The 27,563-nt window shown below is 41.5% G+C and overlaps 1 protein-coding gene across 3 annotated transcripts in view; it reads left to right on the top strand.

Moving 5' to 3' along the window:
* Positions 1-27,563, top strand: part of DGKQ (diacylglycerol kinase theta) — a 99,292-nt gene that overhangs the window by 59,477 nt on the left and 12,252 nt on the right. For 2 of the 3 annotated variants that reach the window (XM_063319820.1, XM_063319818.1), the window contains exons 8-19: positions 2,242-2,342; positions 3,822-4,045; positions 4,874-4,964; positions 8,825-8,879; positions 10,052-10,113; positions 10,373-10,523; positions 11,374-11,412; positions 13,081-13,196; positions 19,847-19,998; positions 21,363-21,511; positions 22,103-22,284; positions 23,773-23,873. In XM_063319820.1, coding sequence (XP_063175890.1) covers positions 2,242-2,342; positions 3,822-4,045; positions 4,874-4,964; positions 8,825-8,879; positions 10,052-10,113; positions 10,373-10,523; positions 11,374-11,412; positions 13,081-13,196; positions 19,847-19,998; positions 21,363-21,511; positions 22,103-22,284; positions 23,773-23,873 — 1,423 coding nt within the window. The remainder of the gene's footprint in view (positions 1-2,241; positions 2,343-3,821; positions 4,046-4,873; positions 4,965-8,824; positions 8,880-10,051; positions 10,114-10,372; positions 10,524-11,373; positions 11,413-13,080; positions 13,197-19,846; positions 19,999-21,362; positions 21,512-22,102; positions 22,285-23,772; positions 23,874-27,563) is intronic. The other variant, XM_063319819.1, reaches the window with a different exon arrangement.

Genomic DNA, 27,563 nt, shown 5'->3' with positions numbered 1-27,563 from the left:
TGTCAGCATAGAAGACATTTTTGGTCATACACACTTTACCATAGTTTTATAAATGCAAAAGAAGAAGAGCAAAACTTTACGCTGAATTACTGCCCAAATCCTGCAGTGGGAGTGGTTGCTCCTCAAGGGATCCCACTCATTTTTCTTCTCCTGTAAGGGCAAGTGCTGCTGCTGAAGTGCCTGCTGATCAGCATAGACACTTTTGTTCCAGGAGTGACTCGGAAGAGTTTGGAATAGGATTGGAGGCTGTACTCGCAATTGCTTTGCTGTGCAGTTAGATTTTTACGTTACCTAATGAGAACGTCCTTGCACGCACATTGTGCCATGCCCAGTGGAATCATTAATGAGGAAAGACCGTAATAAGTGTGGACAAGTGGACACTGGTGAACACACGAGTGGACAAGTCTAAATTGAAAAAGCAGTCTAAAGTGTAGCTGTTGCATCTCAAAATGATGAGAAATAAAGGTGATGAGAATGAAGGTAGCAGGATTTTTCTTTGAGGGTTAGAGTCTTCTTTACAAAAGGCTGCTTTCGAACCTAGTATTGGATGAACCTTTAGCTCTGCACAGTGTCTGCCTTTGATTGAAGTGACAAAATATACACAGAAGCAGGAATAGGTGGGTTAGACGTGGCGTACCTGAGTTTCAGGTGGCTCTAGCAGAGCAGAGCATCATTGAAGTGCTCTTGCAAGGCAGTTACTTGCCGCAGTCTTTCTGCATAATCTGTCACTGCAGTATTGAGATACTCAGTAATGCACATTTCTGCCTGGGGTTCTAGCTTTCTTTTTTGATCTGTCAATTAGAGGTGGTTTGTTTTTTTGCTCCTCCAGTTCCAGCTCCCCTTTTTAATCCTTGTATGAGAAATGGTAGTTTGCTAATGTGGTTCTTTGAACCTCAGTGCTAATATTATTTGAGACCAAAAGGTTTTCAGCACTTTCTGCTGTACTACAAGCTGTTTCCAAGCTGTAAGAGAAAGATGGAAGTAGACTCCAGCATGGGATGTATCTCTCCTTTCCAATGCGTATTAACAGACTTCATAATTAATCAGTTGTGTGGGTGTTACAGCTGGTGTGTGTGGCTCTCAGTTAATATTTCTAATATTCAAGTCTGCAAGTGATAGCTTCTGGTGATTTTACTACTTTGTGGCGAATGCAGGCATACAGATTAGTTACGAGATCAGAGTCTGTAACAAAGAGTGACTTTCGTTAACAGTTCAGTCCAACTTTGCAATAAAACGGGCAGATTCTGTCCATGAAGAATAGTCATGTATGTTGTAAAGCATGGGCTCTCTGGGGGAGTACCTGAAGGAACCTGCAAAACTGAAAAGCTCATCAGGTCTCTTTGTAAAGATGTGTCTAGGAGAGGATACAAGGCCTGTCTGGTTGGAATCTCCTTTTTCGTCTGGATTGATTGACTTGATTCCTTTCTATAGGTGGTAAGGACACACCTATTGGACTGGTAACATTCATTTGTTCTTAAAACCTCTCAAAACCTGCCTGTTCTATGAGAATTTGGTTACGCTTTGCTATTGCTCTTACAATGGCCACTTAAATAAAAGAGAAACTTTGTCATACACTGGACTGTGCCAGACTGAGTCTTAACTCATCTTTGTGAAAGGTGGACCTGAAATCCTTAACTCTTCACCCTTTCTCTGTGCAGCAACCTGTGCTCCGTGGTTTGAGCATGGATTTGATAAGGCTTTAGAGCCATGAAACACAGAAAAGGGTTGTAGTTCTTCATTTGCTGTACCTTCGTTCTCCTAGTTTTTTTCTGTTGTTTCTGTATTATCTCCTGTTGTCTGCAGAGTTAACCAGGTACTTTAAGGACTTTCTTTGTAAGGATGCTCTCAAAACTGGCAGTGCTTTGGGAGCTGTTCTGAAAGTGATGTCTCTGTCTTGGTTTTCATGTTGTTGAACTTGCCAGTAATGAACAGACTTGAATGGTGAGGATGAAGATGTTGTAACATAGGCAATATAATTACATATAAACAGTTACATCAAAAGCCAGGATAAAACTATGATAACTTGAAATACTCTTCCCGCTTTCCTCCACAAATGTACGCCTGTTTTAAATGAACAGTAACAAAACAAAAATTACAAGATTAAGCCTCAAAGCTTATTGTAAATAAACAGTTTGGTGGGTTAAAAGCAGATTTTTAACAGTTCCGTTATACGCTTCCTATTCAGGTAGCTTTATGATTTGAGGGGTGTGTTATTGAAATACAGTAATTGTTTTCATTTAGGTAAACAAACGTTAAAGATATTTGATGGGAACGATGCAGTGAAACGCAATCAATTTCGACTGATTTCAGTTCCAAGGATTGCAAAAAACGAAGAAGTTGTGGTAAGATACCCGGTGAAGGTCAATATTCCAGTGTGATAAAAGGGCATGTGATTCTATATTACAGTCCTCAAAAGCTAATAGTTTTACAAATATAACAACAACAACAAAATCTGTAAATAGGCTATAATATTACAATGCAATTTGGTTTCATGTGGTGCTCTTATTTTGGAGCAGCTACGTATCTGTAGCATAATGGGGACCAGAGCATATCCCATGTTAAGCAGTCATTCTCCTTCCCTGTGTGACACTGTAGTCTGATTTTACTGATGTGAGCAATACTGGATAATCAGCCCCTTAGGTCTTGCTCCTCTTCTGTAATATTTAGTGGTTTGATGTTTATCCTGGGCAGACGCCACTATTTTGCTTCAGTTAATGAGCTTTGAAGACTGAAGCACGCCATAGTTACCTCCGCTCCTTGGCTGTGAAAGTAATGAATTATTGATCACATGGCGGACACTCGCTAGCTTCTCCAGTGCTCCATCTGGGGTGGAAACACGACTCCGTACTGAATCGACTGCTCTGTAGAGATCTTAATTTACCCATGCTGTGCAGAAATGGAGCCCAAAACGGGTGTATGGTGGTGCACAGTAGAACCGAGCATGGTGAGGACTCAGAGTCATAAAGGACTTGGCAAAGGCGTCTGGAGAATTTATTATATCAGAATTTTGACAATTTAGACCTACAGCTCATTAAGATTTGTATCTTGATATTGTGCTCAAAATCAACAGGAGTTTTGAAAATGGTTGGTAGCGTTCTGCAAGTCAAAGATCTTCAAGGAAAATTGTGTACAGTGCTGAAAACACTTGTATTTAGGAGTGCTGCTTGCCTTTCAAGTGCGTTTTGTCACACTGCTTCTTCACATACCAGGACAGATTAACACCAGTTCCCATAAGTGACCTACTGGGCTTTATTCACTGCAACATCTGTGTCAGCAGAAGTACTGCAGGCATGGGCCGGTAATCAATGTAAAATTCCTGTGACTCCTTGCATCTTCCAAGGACAGCCTTTACCTTTCCTTTTCACGGGTGTGGGGGTTCGGGGCAGCCTTGTGGCTGAGAAGCTCGCTAATTTTCATCATCCCCTTAGTGCAAGAAGGTTGAATATGCAGAGTTGGGCACATTTAAGTGTAATTTACCATTTTCCTTGTGGAGTAAATTTTGCATGCAGTGTAGCTTTATTGGTGCTGAATTTTTACATTTGATCTATGGAGTTAAAACGACTGTCACTTGACAAAAATACCGTGGGCTGTGTTCAAATCCATTGATATCTCAAGTTTTGTTTTTGTATCTTCCACTAAAATTTGTTTTCAAAACTTCACTCTTGTTTTGGTTTTTACCATTGCTGTTTATCCACTATTCTGCACTTAAAACATGCATTAAAGGTTGGTTCCATAAGTAAAGTATTTATAAATGTCTGTGGCTACATAGGTATTAATGGTGTCTTTTCAAGAAAATGTTAATTTATCTTGCTCTGTTGTAGGAGGCTGCTTTGAGGGCATACTACATAAACGATGACCAGCAGGAGTATGAGCTTCAGACTTTTACGCAGCAGGCGCTGCTGTCTGATGATGTTATCAACAGGAACGATGCTGCACAGGACACCAACTTGGGCTCGGTATTCCGAGAATCTGTTCCTGAAGCTTGGATCATCAGAGCCAAACCAAAGGAGGAGGAAGTGATCCGAATTTATCCTGCCTGGTTGAAGTGAGTGGTCTCCTTTACCCCAAGGTTATCCTGCTTTGCTATATCTGTCCTCTGTAGTCTAGCCCAGTGTGTTTCAGTTATTGAAGTCGCACAAGCGTAACAGAGAATGTAGTTTCTTCTTCTGTGTTTCAGGATTCTTCTGTTTATTTTTCTGAATGAGTAATATACATATTATTAATTTCCGTGCCTGGAAACCTGCTTGTGGATTTCTTTACATGCACAGTACATACCGTGCAACTTGTGCAGTTCTATTATTGTGCGTTTGGCAAAGGAGATACAGCCTTTCCATCTGTAAACAAATCATGACATACACAAGTCATTTGAAAGCTTGATGGTTTTTTGGAAGATATTAAGTGGGAGGAATTCAATGTAACTTCTGTTGTGAGAAAAGGAGTTAAAAATGAAGAAAAAAAAATCTGTTCCGTTTACCCCCACTGAGACAATATATATTCTAAGGATATTTAGCAGTGGAAACAAGACTGGCAAGTGACCTATTCATTTCTTTAAGAGCAGTGGGATAAAATTGAACTATTTTTTCATTTTACTAATGCAACTACATTGCCAAATTCTATGAAAGACTAGTACGTAATTCTGTGTGTAGGAAGAAACTAATTTGCAGTGTTGCAATTGTAATGACCAGTTCCTTGAGAGGAAGTCTTTGCTTGTCTGTGGGTCTAATACTGCATCTTCCAAAAGCCTCAGTGAACAGCTTTTTTCAGCTAATACAAATTTCTGCCTACCCCCTAAAAAAATTGCCATTTAGGTAAAAAAGTACACATAGGATAGGTCAAACAATTGTCCTAAAATAACTATTTGTTTTCTCTTTAGGGTGGGAATGGCGTATGTTTCTCTACGAGTAAATAAGGATAGCACTACGCAGACTGTGATCAAAGAAGTGCTTCCATTACTTGGAAGGCAGGTAAACAAAGGATCATAAGCATGTCCATATACCACCTGAGTGACCCTGAAGTGTGTGTTTTTTCTCTTTAGAAAAATTATAGTCAGTCCATTTGCAGTTAATGTGAATGTTGTTAATGTTCGGTAGATGGTCTCTTATGACTGGTACGATGCACAAAATTTTCTGCAGTCTTGGTGGTGGACCTGCTTTCTGGGCACTGGAAGTTACCATCAGTCTTTCTGGGTCAAGCAGAGGATTGACCAAAAATTCCGATTTGAGAAATTTGTGGCCTGTGTTGAGGTCACCCCTCAGCCTTCTCCAAGCTGAACAAACCAAGTGACCTCAGCTGCTCCTCCTAAGTCTTGTCCTCGAGGCCATTCACCATCTTGGTTGCCCTCCTCTGGACACACTCTAGTCATTTGATGTCCTTCTTTTTTGAGGTGCCCAAAATTACACACAGCACTTGAGGTGGGACCGCACCAGTGCAGTGCTGAGTGGGACAGTCACCTCCCTTGCCCAGCTACCTCTGCTGTGCTTGATGCACCCCAGGACACGGTTGGCCCTTTTGGCTGCCAGGGCACACTGTCAACTCATATTCAACTTGCCATCAACCCAAACCCCCAGATCTCTTTCTGCAGGGCTGCTCTCCAGCCTCTCATCCACCAGTTCGTATGTGTAATCAGGATTACTCCGTCCCAGGTGGACAATTCAGCACTTGTTATATTTCATATGGTTGGTGATTGCCCAGCTCTCTAGTTTATCCAGATCTCTCTGCAAGGCCTCTGTTCCCTCAGGGGAGTCCACAGCTCCTCCTAGTTTAGTATCATCAGCAAACGTACTTAATATACATTTGTTTCCTGCATCCAGATCACTTATAAAAACATTAAAGAGCACTGGCCCTAATATCAAGCCCTGGGAAACCCCACTGGTGACTGGCTGCCAGCCTGATGGAGCCCCATTTATTATAACTCTTTGAGCCTGACGTGTCAGCCACTTGCTCACCCAATGTATTATGGACTGGTCTAGCTGCGTGCTGGACAGTTTATCCAGAAGGATACTGTGAGAGACAGTATCGAAAGCTTTGCTAAAATCCCAAACCACCACATCCACTGGCTTCCCTTGGTCAACTAGATGGGTGACTTGATCATAAAGGGAAATTAAGTTGGTTAAGCAGGACTTTCCCTTGTGAACCTGTGCCGGCTATGACCAATGACTGTGTTGCCTCTCAAATGTTTTTCAGTAACTCCCAGAATAACCTTCTCCATGACTTTGCCAGGCAATGAAGTGGGACTGACAGGCCTGTAATTACGAGGGTCTTCCTTTTTACCCTTCTTGAAAATTAGGACAGCATTTGCCAGCTTCCAGGCAACTGGAACCTCTCCAGACTCCCAAGACCATTGAAAAATAATGGAGAGAGGTCCTGCCGTAATATCAGACAGCTCTTTGAATACCCTGGGATGAATCCTGTCAGGCCCCATAGATTACGTACATCCAGCTGGAGCAGCAAGTCTTGAACAAGTTCAGGGTTGGCTGGGAGCTGATCATCCCTGCAGTCAATGGTCTTCCAACACAGGGCTCTGGGGATCCCAGGGTCCATCATCAGTGTTGAAGACGGAGGCAAAGAAGGCGCTAGATGTCTCCACTGTGTCTGTGTCCCTATTTGTGAGGTGACCAACCTCATCAAGTAACAGACTGATGTTATCTCAGATCCTTCTTTTGCTGTTAACATATTTTAAAAAGACCTTTTTGTTGTCCTTCACAGTGCTGGCCAGCTTGAACTCTAATCGAGCTTTGGCCACACGAATTTTCTTCCTACATTGGCGAACAGCATCTCTGTAGTCCTCAAGGTGTACAAGGAAGGACTCAAGGCTGAATGGCACCCATGTTCTTTACTATCTGCATTTCTTCCCACCTCATTGGAAATGGTTAGATACATCTTGTAATCTTCCAGATGCACGTGTTATCCTTGGAAGATGATCTCTTTTCAGTCCGCCTGTCGTTCTTACAGTTGGTGCCAAGATAGCCTGACTTTTAGGAAACACATTAATAGAACTTGCAAGTGTACCAAGGCACTGTCAGTCTCAATCAGACACACAGGTGTGGAGACATGAAGCCATAGCATTCTCATTTAATTCAGCACTGGGGGCTTGTGAGCACACCAGCAGATTGGCACACTTCTGCAGCTCCAGGCTTCTGCCATGCTCAAGAGGGTGACCACCGCCTTTTGTGGTTATTTACAGGGTGCATAGGAACATACGTGTGGCTAGCTATCTACAGTAGATGTTAATTGTAGATCTCTGTATAGGTGTACACAGCTATGTAGTGCACACAACTTTTTATGTGCCATAGGATGGTTCCAGGATTTGATTTCAATCCTGTTCCTCAAGTGCTGGGGACCTTTTAACAAAACTTGGAAAATCTTTACTGAAGTCTTGTCTCATCTGAAAAAAGCAACTGTCAAACAGGATAGTCAGATACTCTGTTTGGGGAAGATCCTCACATCTCTATTTGGAAAGCTAGTTTTGTGTTGTCAGAGACTTAATTTCTTAGCTAGTTGCAATTTCTCTGATACTGATATATCAGTTTTTAAACCGTTTTCTCCTTTTTCTGTATGAAGATGCACATACACAAAACCTTTCTTTAATATCCAGAATTTGCCTGTGCTGAAGATCCTCACTGAGTTCACAGAATCACAGAATGGTTCGGGTTGGAAGGGATCTTAAAGATCACCTAGTTCCAACCCCCTGCCCTGGGCAGGGATATCTCCCACTAGACCAGGCTGCTCAAAGCCCCATCCAGCCTGGCCTTGAACACTTCCAGGGATGGGGCATCCACAGCTTCTCTGGGCAACCTGTTCCAGTGCCTCACCACCCTCACAGTAAAGAATGTCTTCCTGATGTCCAATCTAAATCTACCTTCTTTCAGTTTGAGGTCGTTACCCTGTGTCCTATCATTACACTCCCTGACAAAGAGCCCCTCCCCATCCTTCCTGTAGGCCCCCTTCAGGTACTGGAAGGCTGCTATAAGGTCTCCTCGGAGCCTTCTCTTCTCCAGGCTGAACAACCCCAACTCTGTCATAGCAGAGGTGCTCCAGCCCTCTCATCATCTTCGTGTCCCAATTTGATGAGTTGCTCTCATCAAATTTCAGGCAAAGCAAATGTAGGCAGTTGAGGCTTTTAACAGCCCTGTTCATGATGTGTAAAGCAAGATCATTTGTCCTCTGAGTCTCAAGGCCAAAAATTAAGAGACTTCCTCAATCCTGAGTGTCACATGTTTCCAGGGTTGCAGTAATCCTAGTAAATGGTTCAACTCTTGGCTGTGCCAGCTTTTCTTGTCCAGCCGTGGGGGACTTGGATGGTCCCTGGCAGTAGAGTTCGGAGAAGTGGCTGTGGCACATGAGAAGAGAATTTTGTTCCACTAGTGCTGGTGGAGTGCCCCAGGAGATGGGGACCAGTCAGCCTGCTTTTGTTAAGCCTAGCTCCTGGGCCGTGCTCTCAAAGAGCAGGTTCATTCCCAGTCCTGGTTAATACTCACTTTTCCTAAGGAAGGACACTCTGGAAATATCTTAGTTGAGCTGCTGGTCGCTGAAGGGAGGTAGAGTTAATCGTGCTTTACAAGTGCCCCTTCACCATGGGGCTGCGAGGATGCCACCATAGTTAAGGGCACAGGAGCCTGACACCACGTGTGGGAGGCTGGGTGTGTGAAATTAAGATTATTCCTAGCTCAGGAGGAGTGGGTTAGGGGAAGAATATCATGGTTGATTTAAAAACGTTCAATTTTCTATGCTCTGTGCGTGCAGTGAATAACATAACTTTAACATAAACATCTGGCAAAATTATATTTCATTCAGAAATTACATTTACGTGTTGCATCTTTGACAGATGGAGTGCCTCCAGAATTTCAAATTGGTGGAAGTGCTTATGGGCAGTAAGCAAGGTAAGTGAGGGAGTGCTGGCCAAAGGCACATCTGTAACTGATCTTCTAGCTCTTTTTTCTCGCCCCTTGTAACACAGTCACAGTTAACTTCTTACAATAAATGCCTTCACAAATAAAAGTTCCCCATCATGTTGAAACACTTAATCAGAAGCGATGTTGGTTCCTTTTGGTCTTGTGCGTCCTGTGGAATGTTGGTCCCTTCTTTTTCTTCATCATTGCATAAAGGTTTATTAGTGGTTTCTGGTGGGTGTTGACACTTTGGCATAGAGCCCTGTTTTGGGGAGCTGCCTTTAGCTGACATAATTTTCTTAACTGCAGTTATTTAGTAAAGATTAATTGTAAAGTTCAGTTGGCTCCCTTCCTTCTCTCCTCTTTCCCCCTGACACTGCCCCTAGACAAGAGCAAATTCAAGTCCTGAGACAGTCCAAGGAGTATGTGCGTTATGAAGTACAGAAATACGCAACCCTAGCATTGCTCAAGAGATTTGTGATCCTGCAGGGCCTAAGCTGGTGTTCTCCAAGTTCACATCCCTTTGTGCTTCATTATTTGTAAGGCTGCATGGAGACATAAATAAAAAACCACAGAAGCAGTCTAATGGTGCCCTGGCCGCACCTAAGTAAATATCTTTTTAGTTCAAATACTGGCCTGATACTTTGCTTTCTTTCTGAACATCAGCAGTAAGTTGTTTTATAAAGTTATTGTAGCCTTGTGAATGTCTTACCTTGGTTGGTTCCTGCTGCTCTGTTTTAAAGCATCATTGACAACCTCGCTTTAGCTGGAAGTTTTTGCAGTTATTTTAATATTTAAATAAAATACTGAAGTTGGTTATTACTGTAGCTGTCAGGGAATGTAGCTTTAAAGTCTCCTGTCAAACAGTTAGCCTGTTACCAATGTGCTGCTTATCATTTGAGTGGCTTCAAGCAGTGTCTCTGCCTTTTTTTAATGGAGGGTGGTGTTTAAGAACTGTGAACAAAACCATACTGTTGAAAGCACCTGTGTGTTTTTTCTGTTGAATAGTGAGTAGTCAAGGTTTGCGTGGTCCTTTGTGTTAATGTTAGTTGTGTGCAGACTTGTGAATTTTCCCTGAAATTTCTTGTATTGTTTTTGCTTAATTGAGCCTCATAGTAACTTGCAGCGCTTTCGAATATGATTAATGTTCTTGCTGTCTCTAGTTCAGCGCATGGTCTTGGACAATCAGGAACTGATTCTCAACAGACTCAAGGACATAAGAAAGGTAAACCTGAAAAAGAAACATGATCCTTTTTATAGCAAGTAAGGAGTCCCCTTTCATACAGAAAAAGTAAGTAATCAGTTACCCCCCCAGCTGGCTCCTCTGTAGAGAAGCTAAAAGTGCTTGGGCTGAAGTTTGTTTCTGTTCGTGGTATTCTGTAGGCATAGAGGACTTGATCGCTAAGTTCAGAACTATTTGGGATTTTGTTTCACGGTATCTTTTTGCCAAATGTCAAGTCATTTATTTTTCTTTATTTTGGTAGACTTCAATACGTCAGATGAATCAAACAAGATTTTACATTGTGGAAAACAGTAAATCCATTGTACGAGTGAATTTATTTGTTGGTGGCCTTCCACCTCAGCTTTCCTCTGAAGAATACACAAATATTCTCAAGGACGAATTAGCTATCAAAAGTAAGTAAATGGGTGCATTTTGAGATGTATTCACTTGTACAGAATAAAATGTAGTAGAATCTATTGCTCCTTTCTATTTTTTTTTTCTTAAGGTTTTCTGACCATATTTGAGAAATCAGTCTGCCTTCCACTCTCACTTTTTTATTAATTTTAACATGTTCATGGTTGCATGAGAGACGTGACAGCTCATTATTCGCAGAATTGTTATTACATGACTTGAGTTATATGTGACCACTCCATTTTTTTTAGTGGAAAAGCTGATTATAAATTAACCTTACATACCTTACACCATTCAAATTATGGCAGGGCAGTTTAATTCCCTGTGCATGAATGTTTCTCTCCTTTATTAACCTCTGACATTTTTTGTGTCGACTCTCCTCCATGTTGTTCGTTAGCTCTGTGCCTCATGATGGGGAAGTATGAGCAGTGGGTGCACACACATAGGGACAAGCACGCAGTGAAATGAATTTATTTTTCTTTTGCAAAAAAGTGTAATTGATTTCTCATAATACTCTCTCAACCAACGTGTTCTATAAACAGTATCAGGAATGCGTCATGCTTTTTGTTTCAGGAAATGAAGCATTTTTCCCAGCCTTTTATGTAACTTCAAGAGGAATTAAACTTTAAATGCCAGAAGGAATTCATAGTCACCTTCTAAGAAAATCAGTTTAGCTTTTCTAACTTGCAAAGTAAACTTAGGAGAGGGAAAGTGTTAGCTGGAGGTTCTTCCTGTATTTGTATAACATTTAATATTTATTTATATTATATTTATGTAACTTTAAAAAATATTTTAAATATTTACTCTAAATGTACCCAAGGTTTTATCTGTTTATATTTTTAACCTTTGCAGCAAATGTCGTATCTGTGAGTCATGTTTATCAAGCACAAGGTAAGCATTAAGATTTTTAGTCTCGCAAATAATGTCTATTTTCAAAACTGCAGCCTGATACTAAGAGGCTCTAAGCTCAGAGTGCATTAGTGTTATTGCATAAGCAAAAAGCCCTTCAGATAAAATGTAACACATTGTATTTATGAAGAGCGGTGGATTAGTATTACCTTATTAAACAAAATAAAAAGATTGGCTTCAAGCCTTGTATACCAGAAAGTGGTAATATCTCATCACAAAAATGAGTTTTGAAGTTGCACTTCAACCGAATAGTCTAACACCGCTGACCTGTTAGAAACCTTTCAAGTGCTCTCTCTTTATTTTGTCTTCTAAAAGACTAAAATTTGGTATTGCTGTTGAACTTGATGCGATTGTTTCACAGCCAGTGTTTCCTAGCACGGTGTTAAGTGGGGGTTCAGTGGCTGTAAGTCTGAAGAAAATCAGTACGCTCATCTCTGCGTTCATCCTTTGAGCTGCTGCATTGCTTTTGCTGTGCGAATTTCATTTCAGCAAGGTCGGAGAAGCTGCAAGGCTTCCGAGACCCGGAACAGCAGTGGCTCAGGGCAGCTTTAGCCCAGTGGTCAGGTGGAGATCTGCGTTTGTCAGAAGTTAAAAGTGCAGAATTTATCATTCGTACATTGAGGTGTCCATGTCCAAGGTGCTTCACTTCCTTTGGCAAGCTTAACTTCCACGTAACCACTAAATGAGTCTTTGTATAGCTTGGTTTTGAAGACTGACGTGTGTTTCCTTTGTGTATCTGCTGTCTCCACATGGATGGTTAATACTCACTTTTCCTAAGGAAAAACATAAAGCTTTTAGATGTGCCTTCTCCTTTTCATATTTGTCAATGGATAATAGGGGTTTCTGTGATACTCTTCTCATGTCACAGATTCATTTAGCCAAGTTTACCTGCATGTGTCTTTCAGATGTCTCTGCTTGTATGTGATTTTTATTGTTCTTTGTTTTTTTTCACTTTCTGAGTATTTTTATGTTTTTCCAACTTCCTAGCTCTCACTTTTGGTTGCAACCAGGTTGTGTTACCAACTTATATCTCACGTGCTGTCCATTACGCACTTTGATTTTGTCCTGTCCTGTTTGCTCCTCACTTAAGTGTCTTACTTTAAACTAACTTGGCAGTATTTTGTTTTCCTTTATTTTTCCTTTTTGTCTTCCCAGCTTCCCCATGCAGGACCTAAGCCTGACATAAAGATCTTAAATTGATTCTCAAACCAAATCTTTGCTTGTAATAATTCTTACTGAGGTATTGTCAACAAATGGAACCACTGGATTTTTAATAACGAGATACAAAATCTGATACCTTTGTCACTTTTACATGATGAGATCAGCCTATTAGCTATGATAAAGAGTATGGAAATCAGCCATGCTTCTGAAGCCCAAATGAAATCTTTAAATACACATCAGTTCTGTGCTGCAGTTCTTCTTGTCCTCAAACTGCTTTGCTTTAACAAAAGTCCGGGATGTGTTTGGGCATATGAAGGAAGGCTTAAAAAACAGAACAGCCCAATTCACTGATAACCAACAGTCCCAAGTGTTGCAGAGTAACTTTTACTGAATAATCCCCTGAGTAAACAACTTTTGTTGTGATACGATGATACTGATTTATTAATAATAACAGAATATATGAAAAATAGGTCTGATGCCTCTTCACAGGTGCTGTTGTACTCGAAATTTCATGCTTTTCTGAAGCTGAAAGAATATATATGCTAGTTAAAGATACAACTGTCAATGACAAGCCTCTGAATGCTGTGGTGATTCCTGAAGTTATGGTAAGAGATGGGTTTTAATTTAAAATATGTCTTTAAAAGAAAAACAACTACCCTAAGACTTTTTCTGCTGGAAGTAAATGAAAATACATTTTATTCAAAAGAGCCATACAGTGAGTTTCTGTGAGTGGTGTGATAAAAAAATACTTGAGAGCCTGTACTTCATGTATGTGATATACTTCTGTGAGTAAAGTCACTTGTACTGTTAATGTTGAGTTGTTGGGAATAACTATACAACTGCATAACTATGCAGTTATAAAGGGGAGAAAAACAAATATGTTTTTTTCCTCTTTATTTATTTCAATGATCAAAAGGTTAGGTTGGGTTTTAATTTTAGCTGATGTATCTTAAAATGCTTACAACAACTTTGTTTTGGAGACTAAACCTGTCTCCGCGCCAACCATGAGGTAAAGTGCTACTGCTAGTTTTTACATTTACAGTATCTTCATTTCCCCCATTCTGTATCAGAGGGAGTTTGAGCTTGTTTAAATGCTACATTGTGGATTTCAGAGGGAAATAGTCTTTTGAAAGACTTAGTGCAAGAGTCCTTTCACAAGTGCAGGGTTCATTCTGATTTATTCATTTTTATGGTTATAAATCACTTTCCTATGAATCAGTTGGTTTAATAGTAGGTTTCATGGTAGCAAATCAGATTGAGGGTGAAAAGAGGCAAGTGGTTCACTGAAAAAAGTGATTTTTAACCAGGGTGATGTGGGTTCTGTCCAAAAGAGGGTGTAGCTGGTTACTTTCTGCTGAACTGTTGTGTATCTTGCAGTTACTGTCTTTCTGGAGTTGCATTATGGGAAGTGAAGTGAAGGTCTTGATTTGACTTCTTAGGACTTCACAAAGGGTTGAAAACTTAATAAATTACATAATTAGTGGGAACTATGAAACAACTTTAGATGGGAGGCTCTCAAGTTCAATAGCCATAGTTGCATACTTAATGTACCTGCTTTTACCATTTAGACTCCTATGCTTTGTCAAAGTTTTCTGAAGGCAAAATTATTTTTTTGTATGAGCAGATACCAGTGGTGGTGCTTACATGAAACTGGCAAGATTAAAAACTACCCACCCTTCAAAAAAAGTGAGAGCCTTGTTCTTACGCATGCACAGGCACTATGTTTTGTGAGATCCTTAGAAACCAAGGTTCCCCCCCGTTGTCCAAACTAGGTTTCAGGGTTTCTGTTATCAGAAACAGAAGGCATCATGAAGATGGGACTGCTTTTGGATGCTTGGTTTTGGTGGTTTTTAGGCAAATGTGTTATGAGCCTGATTTGGTGCACGGTGTGTGAGGTTGAACATACTCCGTTCTCTTGATTATGTGTGTTTGGTTTTCTGACACTAGGTACGTTTGAAGTGAACTTTTTGGTGCCAGGGAAATAGGGATAATGCTATCTGTTATCTGATGCAAGATATTTTTTAGAAACTCCAGTTCAGGGGACTGCTAGGGATGAATTTCTAGTATGTAAGAAAGAGAGACCGGCTGTACATGTGCACATACATTTTGTGTTCATTTCAGCGTGTATTGTTTATATTTGGTTAACTCACTGAAATGAGCCGAGAGTTAATCTAAATAATATTTCAAGTGTTGTTAATGTGTGCTTTGGCCACTCAGCTTACACCGTTCACTAATTATCCAGGGTAAGCTAATGAGGGATTGTTGACCCTACTTTGGTAAACAATTACATTAGATGACCTCCTGAGGTACCTTCCAATCTAGATTATCCTTTTATCATATGATACTGTTATCCTTTGTCTATAATTTGTATGTGTGAGCGTTTAAGTACAACACCAGGAAATACTTACGCAGGAACTGAGCACAATATTAAATTTGTGCTGTGTTTGACATTCCTCTCGTGGGTGAAATACAAAGAATTTGAGAATGAAGGGCTAATGCGTAGTCTCAGAAGAAGAACGGGTGATAAAACAGTGTTTTGGTTAATGAATGATTTTTCCAAATTGCAACTTAATTAAAAAAACCCCAAACAAACAAAACAAAACAAACCTTCTTAAAAGTCAATAAAACCACAGAAGTAAATTGGTGGTTGGCAGGTTGCTAGTCCTTCGTTCTCCCAAGGTGAGATTCACTTACTCTGTGTCTGATACACCTTCTGAGGAGGAGGCCCCCTTCTACTCTGGCATGGTCAGGTCTGGCGGAAGCAGTTCATCCTCTTACTGTCATTACTGAAGCGTTTGAATGCAGAAGCTGTTTGCCCTAATTGCTTATTAGAAAGTCAAGCAATTAATGTGGTCAGATGTGTTGATCTGTTCTGCTGTTTCACGATCTTGGGCCTTCAAGAATTTAATCAAACACTTTTTCATTTCACAATATTCAAATAAATGAAAATACTGTCTTTGTTGGAGTGTGAAAAAAAAAAATACAGTCCCTTACAGAGGTGTTTAGCTGCTGTGTTTGTGGACCTGCAGGGGCAGTTTAGTATCGCTCTTTGGTAGCGTGTCAAGGTGAAAGACATTGCAGAGCTGAATCTTTGAATTGAAAGCTCATTTTCCAGAACTCCTTTTGCCATACTGGCAAACAAGGAAATCAGCAGAGTTGTACGAGGCCAGTATCGGCACAAAGATGACAGGTTTTTGTAGCTTCATCAGTGCCCTCTGAAGTACTGTGGTTAGCTTCCTTAAAAGTAGTAGAAAAAGATGCGTGAGTTTCACAAATGGGTGAAACTTTCCATTTCATTCATTCCACCAATTCCTCACCCAAATATGTCCAACTTAAATGATAGTTTAATGACCCTCTTAGCCAAAACTTGGTGAAAGTTTACTTTCCACCCTTCTTCCACTGCTGCAATTCCCCAAAGAGCAAAGAAAGGCTTTGGTGTCCCACTGTGTTGACACAGCTGCTGCTCACGTTGTGTTGAGACACCTTGCACATCATTCCTCATCGGACACGACGGCTCCTTTCCGGCCAGGATGGAGGAGGTTTGTGCTTGGGGCGTCATGAGTCCCTGCACATGGCGGATGCTTGCAAATGTTGAATTTTACTTGTCATTTAGAGGTATCTGCAGTGCCTGGAGACTACCCACCACCCTGGAAGATGGGTTGTCGTGCTGGCAGGCCTGTGGCGCAGAACACCTTGTTCTGCTCCGTCGTGAGATGTGATTACACAATACACTCAACAGAAAGGGGATTAGCGTCGATAATAAATATCGTGCCCCAGCCTGAAGCCACATTGTGCTAATCCTGACAAATTAAGCGGTTCACAGCGATGGACAGAGTGTCTAAAATCACACCGCCTCCTTCAGCTGTCTCTAAGAAACAAGCAATAAATTCCTTCCTGAACGCCAGCCAGTACAAAACCCCTCTGCAGATTTCGCTCCTCAAGCAGCGCTCTGAAGGCAGGGCTGAAGGAGGAAGGGATTCCATGGGCTGTGAGTCACACGTCCGTTCTCCTGTCCCCGCTGGGGCTTTGTTAAGGGATTAAAACAAATTCTGCAGTGTAAGAGTGCCACCCTTGTGGCCGTCTGTAATTGTAACGGAGCGCGTGCTTTTCAGAAAGCGAGGCAGCAGCCCTGCTCTGCTGTGCAGACTGACGTGGAGTTTTTAAACCCTACTGAAAAATAATCGTTTTCTTAGAAGCTGGCCTTTATCTAGGGATTTAGCGGTGTTTCTTACACCTTTAGGTTTAATGAAGAGTGATGATGGGAAGCAAGTTAACTTCCTAGAATACTTCTATTCCTTCTACATAGGTACGTTTCATCCTAAATAGGTATAGTTAGGGATTTATGTTAGAAGATACTTGAGAGGTGGTTTTGAGTGGTAGGACTGCTCGGTTTACGCTACATACAGATACTTTCTTAGCTCCAGGCATTCTCCGCAGCAGCATGTGTCTTAGTGGCATTCAGGGTGAATGTTTCGCTTTTTCTTATTTTTTTGGTACAATATTGACACTTGAGAGTTAGGAAATTTAGATGACAGTTTTGTAGAAACTGTAAATACATATTTGCAAGAATATATATTTACTTGGGTAAGATCTCAGATGACTTTCCAAAACACAGCTGTGCTTTTGGATGCCTTGGAGCTTACTCTGCTTCAGAAATCATTGTCTTTCCCTGAAGTTCCTCGTGAATTATTTTAGTTACTTGATTTTAAACCCAGTGTGTTAGATCTTGCCTGTAAAAGCAAGTAATGTAAAACACATGTTCAACATGTCACTTCTAAATGTCCAAAACCAGTATTTTTAGAAACTGATTTCCTGAAGAAGAGGAGGTAATCAAACATTCTTGTCCATATTCAAGTAAGATACTTGTTTGACTTGAATGCTGGGCTGGTTTCTTTGCTCTCATTCTTTTTTGAAAAAGTGTTTGTTTTGTCTGAGCTGCAGAACTGAGTATTTTTTAATTTCTGTTATCCCCTTACCCCCCTTTTTTTAAACCCCACAAGTTTCCAGCTATTGAACCAAGCCTGAGGTGGTGGCAGGTGTCGGTGCAGGAGCTGTTGGAGTAATGAGAGGGGCTTTACTTCTGGAAAAGCCAGAGCTCTGATTACTATTTTTATTAATGCCTGTGGTGACTCAAGGAGGGGAAATCCTCTGGTTGGGATGTGTGGATCCTTGAGCTGTTAACCTTACAACTCACGAAGTCCTTCCCTTTTGTGACAGTGGCATGCATTGTTTTCCTCAGACTTCCTTTGCTGGCTGCAGGTATCTTTTCCACGTGCTTAACAGGAATAAATATATTACCCTTGTTGTGTGTTGGGCATGCTCTCAATATTTGCTTCCCCTTTTCCAATAATGCCTGAATATGGAGGCAAGAGGTGTTTTGACGTAGCAGTCATCACAGGTACAGCGTGAAGGGGTTCTCCTCTGGAGAAAGCTGTGCGGAGAGCTTTGCAGCCACCTAGGTGTTTTGCCAGCAGTGAAACCTTTCCAATAAAACAAAGTTTGAGGCTCTTCTGGTTTTTTTATCAGCCAAAATCACCTTTGTTTGGCTAATTTTTTTTGGAGAAAAAAAATATGTATTTTCAATGGTGTAAAGGATGGGGACAGAAGGGGCAAGAGAAGTGTGTTCCTGCTCCACCAACCTTCTTACCTTAGCGTTCCTCTCCCCAGTTCATTTTCTGTTCATGCCTGCGAGTCACGCTGGGTGGCAGAGGGCATTTCTCATGCAGGCAGTGACACTGAGGAGAAGGATTTTTCTGTGTTTGCGGGTATCTTGACAGATCTGTCAGGGTGTGACTTGCAAAGGGTTGGCACACAGCTCCTTTAGGAAAGCAAAATTTGAGGAAATCTCTCAAATACTGGGAAGCCCCAAAGGGTCGTCTGCTTTTAAGCGTACAAATCAGCTCACAGGTAGAGGGTGGTCTGGCGTATCTCAACATCAGACTCCAGTTTGCTTCCCCTCAAAGCGACTCATGAATTTGTCCTGATTTCTGCGTTCTTTGCCTTAGTTCCCACTCTCTGGTGGTCACTCACAGACAGTGGCCGGGGGGCTCTCTGGGTGCTGTCTCCTTCCCTCTGGAGCTGTTGGTGTCTCTCCACATGTTTGCACGCTGCGGTCATGCCGCTGCCTCACCACCCCCTGAATCATTCTCGTCTAAATTGACTTATATTTAGCACTGTTGTTCTGTTCCCTGAATCCATCCTGTCAGCTGCGTGACAAATTGCTGTTCCCTGAATGCCGTCCAATTTGTAAATACAAATTACCACGACTTAGGGACTGTGGCGAACATTTCTGTTTTGAAGCGCGCTCGGTGAAACGCCTGATGGGCTTTGCTGGCGCATACCTGCCCCGCAGCCCGGTGGATGGAGGGGTGAAGGGTGTGCTGGCGGTTCCTGATCTTTTTAGAAGCATTTAGAAATCATTTTGTGAAATGATTTATGGGCTGGCTGGCTGAAAACCAGGCCCGAGGGCGGGCTTCTGGTGTCTGGGAGTTTTGGCCTCTGGTGAGGCTGCAGGTACCGTTCCTGTGCAGTCCGTGGAGAACCCCAGGAACTCCCTCCTCTCCCATGTGCCGGGGCTTCCTTTGGAGTGGTTTCTGGATGGATACCAGGCTCCCCCACAGCATGGCCGTGCTTTGAGAGCCCTTTCAGCAGCAGCAGCTTCAGCAGAGAGGCGCGAGGATTGGAGGATGCTGGCACCAAATCCTCCTCATTAAAAATTTTAAATACTCTTTTTTTAAAAGAGGCTTTTCAGCCTCTCATTCCATGGGGCTGTAATGTAACATGCCAGTGTCTGCCCCAAACACCCTCGTTCTGAAATGTTTTGTCCTTCTAAATTAACGTGTAATCTAAGACAACCACAAAACTTAAGACAAATGTTTCAGTTGTCTTTGGGAGAAGTTCTCGCTTTGTAAGGAAAGCATTTGAATTGCACATGACTCTCTGGAAGTACCATATACCCTCACACTTTTCTTCGGCATAGACTGTTTACCGAAAATGTGTAGGGGGGACCACTTACAGTGCCTTTGTTTTTAACATTGGGCTCAACTGTGTAGTTTGAGTGGGTTAAGGAAACTTCAGTTCCCAGAAGAAACAAGATCAGCAGCTAACCTGTCCATTGTCTGGACATTGAATCTTTTTATTTATCAAACCTGCATTTTCTTACTAAGCATCAAGGAAGCAGAAGTACTTCTGAGATGCAGTAGTAATTTTCCTGCCTACCCAGGTTTGGCTAATCCTTTTTCTTGCCTTCTTTCAGGCTTCCAAGATACCACGGAACTGCTGCCCACTTCTTGTATTTGTGAATCCAAAAAGTGGTGGTCTAAAAGGCCGGGATCTGCTGTACAGTTTTAGAAAGCTGCTAAACCCACATCAGGTCTTCGAGCTTACCAATGGTGGCCCACTGCCTGGGTAAGTCATCATATCTTGTAATATTTTTTTATTTATGTTGGATTTTTATTTTTCGAAAGGATGGATCAGATTCACTTGCTATGAAGATCTGAATTGCTTCTGTTCTGGGCCTGAAGACCAAAGCAGTGGATCACTCCTTCTGACTGGTTCTCACTGTGAAAATAGATATAAACTTTTAGGTTCTCTAATAGAGTAGTTCCTGATATATATGCTTGTGTCAAGTTAATAGAGTCCAGTCCTGGGAAAGTCATATGTACTTTACAACAACATGGATTTAATAATTTTTGAAGATAAAAAGATTTTATGATTGAATAGGGGTGGAAAGAGAAATGTCACATTGTCTGACGAGAGCTCATTTTTGCTTTTATTTCCTCTGGTGTCTCATGGGAACTAAGAGGAAAGTATAATAAAATTTTCTATCCTGACTCTTGAAACTTGGCCACATCTGCAGAATTAACAGAGCCTGCCTGATCACAGCTGCAACATTTCTAAATACAAGGAACAGAACATAATGTGCTTGTAGGGAGGCAGGAACCGATTACTTGATTTAATCAACATGACTTTGTTACCAGCTTCATAAAACTGAAGGTGATGGTTGTAGCCTACTCAGAGTAGGCTCATTCCTTCAGGACGACTCTAATAAAGCACTGTCTTGACAAGCTCTGCAAAACAAGTTTTCCTGAGAGAAATGCAGCTTATGCAGAAGGCAAGGAAAACAAGCTGCACAAACCAAGTTATTTGACAGAACTGTGTAATTCTTTTGTCTTCCTAATGCAGTTCAAGCTGTAACTTCAGTAATTTGTTCATGCTATTTTGCATGGAATCCTTCTGTAGCTTTCTGGCAAAATGCTTCCACTTGTTCTTTGCTTCTTGTGCAATGGGAAATAAAAATTCCTTTGTGGGATATCTTGGTATGTAGGATGAAAAGCCACAAAAGGTAAGAACGACCAGGAAATAGTACTTTGAGGAAGAAAATGTACTATGAGTCCTATGACTAAGTTAAAAAAAAGAAACCACCCCTAATCAACATCTCTACTAGAATTGAGAGTTATAATGTTCACATTGAAATTATGAATAGTTAGATCTCTGTGTCTTTGATGAAAAAGGAAGTGATTAAAAATTTAACCCCAGCTCTAAAGAATTTTAGAAGAATGTGTGGTTTTCAGTCTTTTTAAACAGCTTTATCTAAAAGTTCCTATTTTCAATTCACTTTGAAGTTGATCCTGAAACTGATGGTGGTCGGGAGGGCCGGGGGTGGGAATCTAATAACAACGTGTTATCTTAAATAGCCTGTCAGGAGGCTTTGCTTTCCCTGTACTACGTTGTAACGTTTATTTTCCCCTTTGCTTTGTTTCTCAATGGAGGTTTCACACGTTCTCTAAAGTCCCCTCCTTCCGAGTGCTGGTGTGCGGAGGGGATGGCACCGTCGGCTGGGTGCTTGGTGCGCTGGAGGAGATCAGGCACAAGCTGGTGTGCTCAGAGCCCTCGGTTGCCATCTTACCTTTAGGAACAGGTGAGAATCACAGCGAGCACCGTTCTTCTGAGGGCAGAAGTCCTCCAGAAGATTTATCATTCTTTATTCATCTGACAAACAACTCTGTTTTGCAGTAAAGGTGCCATGACTCAGTTCTGGCCAGTGTTGGAGAGCAAATGCGGTATCAGCTTTTCAAGGAAAGCCAGTCATGGTTCTTGAAGGAGAAGCAGAGGTGTTGGTGTGGGTGTGCGTCTGAGTGGGCAGGAGTTGGAGAGGGCAAAATATTCTCCTCCTGACAGCCCGAGGTGCATCAGCCCTTGCTGTAAACCAGTGAGCTCAACTGCTCCCTGACTTCTCAACTCCGTAACAGGTTTTTCTGTTGCTTTTTGTGAAAACTTTTCAGATGAGACAGCATATCTGCATGTGATACTGAGCACACATGTGACCACAACAACGCTTAGGTATTTTTTCTGCTTGTTAACTTTCCAGTCCAATCCAGCTACTTCAGTGACTTGTTTGGAGCACCTTAGTGCAATTTTATTTGTACAACAGGGCTGATGCACTTTTTTTTATGCTTTTAGCTGACTTAGCAAATGCAGTCATGTTTTAGGGTTCTTCATTGTTGCCCAGGTAATGACTTAGGGAGGGTCTTGCACTGGGGAGCTGGCTACAGTGGAGAGGATCCCTACTCGATTTTGGTTTCCGTGGATGAGGCGGACGATGTTCTTATGGATCGCTGGACTATCCTTTTGGATGCAGAAGAACCAGCTGAAGGCACAGAGAATGGCATTGCAGAACCTGAGCCTCCAAAGGTGAGCTGAGCACTGGTTTGGGTTTGATTCTTAGGAACTGTTGTTCCAGCAAAAACCACAAAGTAGATAGATATTAACGTAGTTTAATTTTGTATTGCTTGCTTATCTTTGAGGTTTGGCCTTACTGGGCTATTCCTTAGTGAACACAGCATACGTCTCATCTGGTGCTTCTGTTTTGGTAGGGCTGCAGGTTGGCTGCCGAACACACTTCATAGCTGTTTGGCAAAAAGTATCTGATAGAGGATTAATGAAAAGATTCAAATGATAGTGGCATACCTGTTTGCTTCAGTTGGAAATAAATTTATTTTATTTATAATAAGAAATAAGAAGAATAAAGAATAAGAAAAGCTTTTTGAAGGAACGCCAAACACTTTCCAGAACACTAGTGAAACTGGAGTGTCGACCAAAAAAATACCCACCCCCGCCCCAAAGTACTCTCATCTTTCCTTTAACAGTTTAAAAAATGACTACAGGTTGCTAGCATATACAAGAAGTTAATCCTTCTGTCATCTTACTGCTGTTGTATGTCTGTATATGTGGCATCTGTTTTATTTTTTTGGAGTGAAAAATCCCTGTCCCTTGGTTCGTGTTACTTATTTCTGTTTAGGAAAATAAAAATGTTAGTTGTAGATGGTAACTACAGAGCTTTGTGTGAATCCTGGTTCTGTTTATCTTCAGACAAAACAAAGAAATTGCGCAAGGGGGTGGCAAAAAGAAAGTAGGAAATTGTAATAGTGATAGCAGTTGTCTAAGGTTTTAGTCCAGTCACTGGAGAATCCTAGGCATTATGTGTCAGTTGGATGATTTAAGATGCTCAGGTTCCAGGTATTTTTCACTTGGTGGAGGCAGGGGTTGATTTGCCACGAGTGCCTAATCTGCTTTTTAAAGGTGAGTGATGGGAGAGCCAAGGGCTGGGATAGAAAAACTATGGAATTAACTGGCAAGCAAAGGAAGAATTAATTGCAGTAATGGTTGAAATCTGTAGAAACTTGAGACTGGCTTAAAGGGACCTATTTAAAATGCAGCTGAGTAGGTGAAGTCAAGTTCTTCACTCATCTAGTGTAAGCTGGTCACCTTCCGAAGTACGGAAGAGCGGCTTCCCGATGATGTCATGATAAATCCATGGCTGATGCCAAAAATAATAGTGGTGTTAGTGTTCAGCACCTTTTGTAGTTATTGCATAGAATTGCTTTGAGAAGTTGTTTTATTTCTGGACTTGTTTTTATTTCTGCCCTATTATGCTTGTTAGTTGCAATTAAGGTTAAATTTTTAAGGTTTTGATACTTTACAAATGATGATTACACTTGTTAGCAACTCTCTGTACAGCTTTATATTTAGTTCAGTGTTTCTGGAAAATGTTTTTCAGAATCTGTCAAGATGCAAGTGACTTGGAAGGATCATCTGCAAAGCTTGCTTTTGTTGAAAAACTTTGGAACCTCTTTATGTATAAATGTAAGGAGGAAATAATACATTTTTTTTTTTTGTCAGATTGTACAGATGAACAATTACTGTGGTCTTGGCATTGACGCAGAGTTGAGCTTGGACTTTCATCATGCTAGAGAAGAAGAACCAGGGAAATTTAATAGCAGGTATAATCCTGGGGAAAACAGGGGTGAAGGGCAAACTCTGTGGTATTGCATAACTTCCAATTTAAGCTATGGCTGATAATCTTGAAATGCTACAAGTATGCACAAAAAATTGTGGCAGAGCTGGCACAGGAAGGAATTAAGTTAGCCAGGAACTCGTAGACACATAATTTGGGGTTTTGTTTGGTTTTCATTTTTTGTCCTTTTTTTTTTTATTTTGTTTTCCTTTACCAAGAGAGAGCACCAAAGCAGGTTTTGGAAGCCCTGTCACTATTATTCAATATACTCATTTGCCAATAACTGCAGTGTTGAGTTCAGTGAAAGTCTGAGGTAGTGGAAATATCTCTTGTTCAGAGCTTTTATCAGGAGGGACCACAGTGCAGCTACGTGAGCAATAAACACGCTGTTCAGAACTTGTTTGTACCTTTCCCACCCTTGCTTAGTGCTGTGGTAGCACCTGTGTGCTGGTAATAAGGATAAGAAAAGATCTCTGTATCTCACGTGAGACTGTGTGATTAAAAAGCTATGGAGAGAGAACTTCCTCCTTTCTGGCATGCAGATCAACCAATAATAGCACTTTTTCTTCTTCCCGTAATCACTGAAATGGATGAAGGAAAAAAAAAAAGAAATCACATTTGTAATTGACCGTAGAAACTGTTTTTGTCTGCTTTCCCCTTGGTTTGTGAGTAAACATCCTCTAAATTGTCTCCTGGTTGCAAAAGAGAGTTACAGCCAGTTGCAACTATGCAGTATTGGAATTGGAACTATTAAAAATATTCTCTGCTCAGTTATGAGTGTAATGATGTGTAATCCCACCTATCTTGCAGGCTGTCTGTCATTACAGGCATTGCTCATGTTTTTTTCTTAAAAACGGAATAATACAGGATATTGTTTGTGGTACATAAGTTACTCTTCGGCACTGGTTTGCATTTTCAATCCACTGGATTAAAAACATCATAGGTAGTAAAATCAGGCAATAGGTTTGTATATAGCAGTGCCTGTTCTAGTGTGTAAAACTGTTCCGGATTTACTTCTGCAGTTATTATAACATAAGAGTTATGTTCGTTCTGCCTTTAAAATATACTACTCCGACTTTGCAAAGCTGCAAGCACTTTAAAAGATGTGTCCTTTTCTTATTGCCGCTGTATTTAAGGGTTATACTTTGACTTGTATTACCCTGTGTACTTTTCGTCCCTTGAATCTTTATCTCAGTTCACAGTGTGCGGCACCTGCGCAGCAGTGGGCGATGGCTCGGTACCGCACTTGCAGACCTTTTACGTGCCTGTTTGGACACTGTGCAGGCAGGGTGTCTTGAAGGGTGTGTGGGAAAGCAGAGATTGTTTTTATTATTTTATTAATTTTTTTTGTAAATCTAAAGGGCTGCATATTTCTGTGATTCAGGATCTGGAAAAGACACATGAAATAATGAATTGAGACTGAGGTACAGTTTTGCGTGAGACAAACAGCTTGTTCAGGCCAGCAGTGCTGACGCATGATTGCTGCCTTTTGCTGCCTGTGACGATGATTGTTAAAATTACCGGCTTTACCCTTTCCCATGATACGCGAGTGCATGCTCTTGCCAGCAAGATTAGCATATTTTTTAAAATTATTTTCAGTAAATTAACTAAGAAGGGTGGCGACTTAATGCCAGATGCAACAGCTGCTGGTGTGTGAACTGGCTGCTCTTGAGTGCAGAACAGGAAGTTTCAGGTTGTGGCAACAGAAATTACAGGTAGTCCTTGGAAGAAAAATGGGCTTGAGTGCTCTTCGGAATCAAGACCTTAAGCTGGTAAACGTCCCAAGAGCTGTGTGCGCTCTGGCCTCACGCTGCGCAGTCTCTCTGTGCGCTCAGGACTCCTTACCTTTGGCTGGCAGTGCACAGGGCAGTGATGGCTTCCCTGCAGGGAATTTACAGCTAAACTTGCATCCTGGGACAGTAGAAATAGCGTGTGTTGTGGCAGTGATGTTTTTTTACGTTGCTGAGTGCCAAGCTATGTGAGGGTTTTTTTTCACAGTGCAAAATTTAAGGATCAGGGCATCTGCCTTCATTCCCCCATTTCCATGGGCTCCTGGGACAGTCTTTAGGGCTGCCTGTTACAGAAAATACCACATGTTGTTTATGCCATCCAAAATTGCAGGAGACTGCTGTGGCAGGCAGTCTCATGGATGTGAAGTCAGGCAGAGATAATATTCTGCATGATTTAATGCAAGTTGAGAACCGTACAAAGATACAGAAGTGTTCTCTCTCTTGGTGGGGGAGAGTTTGAAAGTATTGGTTGTTTGATTTGTCAGTTTTGGGTTTTAAAATGCTACAACAGCCTCTGTCTAACTCACTTTTTCCATCTTGGGTCCTCAGTACGTGAACCTGGTAAAGTTTTTTCCTGGTCAGTAAGATCGCTCGAATAAAAGCATCCAAATGGATGCTAATTATTGGTCAGAGCTCTCAGCTTTTGCGGTGGTGGTTTCCCACCCAGTGGTGGGCTTGTTGAATTGCAGGGCTTAGGTAAAAGGTGGTCATTTGCTTTTGCTTGATAGCTTTCCGTGCTGTGTGCTGCAGTTCTGAGAGGTTTGCTTATGAGAGATGCCACCTGGCTGTTTATCGGTGCTCATGGGAAATGAAAGTTCATTTTAAAAGATCTGGCACACAGATTTCTTATCCATCACCTTTAAAAAAGAGTTCTGCAAATCTACCCTTCTGCGTGTGCAGCAGTTGGCAAGACCTCTGAAAAATCTGGCTTTCTGCCTCAGCTTCTTCATGGCTCTTTTGGACCATCGTCTTCATTTTGTTTTCATGAAAGCTTGGGAAGTGGTTACTGATGGTCTTACTTCCTCTGGCCACCAGCGGTGCTTGGGCAACAGCCACAGAGATGATGAAACAGCTTAAGTTGGTGCTGTGGTGTCTCCCTGAGTCTATGAAGACTTTTTCATGGGACTTCTTTGAGAGTAAAGGGTGTTTTTAAATTTGGTCTATCCAGGATGAATTACAGGATTGCAATACTGAAAAAATACTTATTTTTTTCGTAATCCATGAAACTGGTCCTATACAGGATCACCTTTTAACTTTATTCTGAGATATACAATTAGCTAAATTGATGAATTAGTCCAACCGAATGTCCCTCAAGGAGGGTGTATGTAGCTTTATGGGTGTAGTAAGTGGGGCCTCAGGTAGTATGTGAATGTTGGCTATACTTGCAGTGCACCTTTTGTAGAAAAAGAAACCAAAGGGTGATTCCTGAGCTGTGTGGGTTAAATCCCCAAACTCATCTGAGCAGTAGGATATTACTTCAGAATCTGTACTCTATAGAGCTGTTGTGGTTTAGCCCCAGCCGGCAACTAGGACCACGCAGCTGCTCACTCACTTCCCTTGGTTGGGATGGGAAAAAGAATTGGAAGAGTAAAAGTGAGAAAACTCGCACGTTGAGATAAAGACAGTTTAATAGATAAAGCAGAAGACGTGCACAAGCAAAGCAAAACAAGGAATTCATTCACCACTTCCCATGTGCAGGTGTTCAGCCATCTCCAGGAAAGCAGGGCTCCGTCACACTTAATGGTTACTTGGGAAGACAAACACCATAATTCTGAATGTACCCTGCTTCATTCTTCTTTCCCCAGCTTTATATTGCAGAGCATGACGTGATATGGTATGGGATATCCTTTTGGTCAGTTGGGGTCAGCTGTCCCGGCTGCGTCCCC

The sequence above is a fragment of the Chroicocephalus ridibundus genome, chromosome Z (genome assembly GCF_963924245.1).
Source record: "Chroicocephalus ridibundus chromosome Z, bChrRid1.1, whole genome shotgun sequence".
NCBI classification, from domain to species: domain Eukaryota; kingdom Metazoa; phylum Chordata; class Aves; order Charadriiformes; family Laridae; genus Chroicocephalus; species Chroicocephalus ridibundus.
The sequence above is the reverse complement of the archived record's forward strand: the minus strand, read 5'-3'. Positions and strand labels throughout refer to the sequence as shown.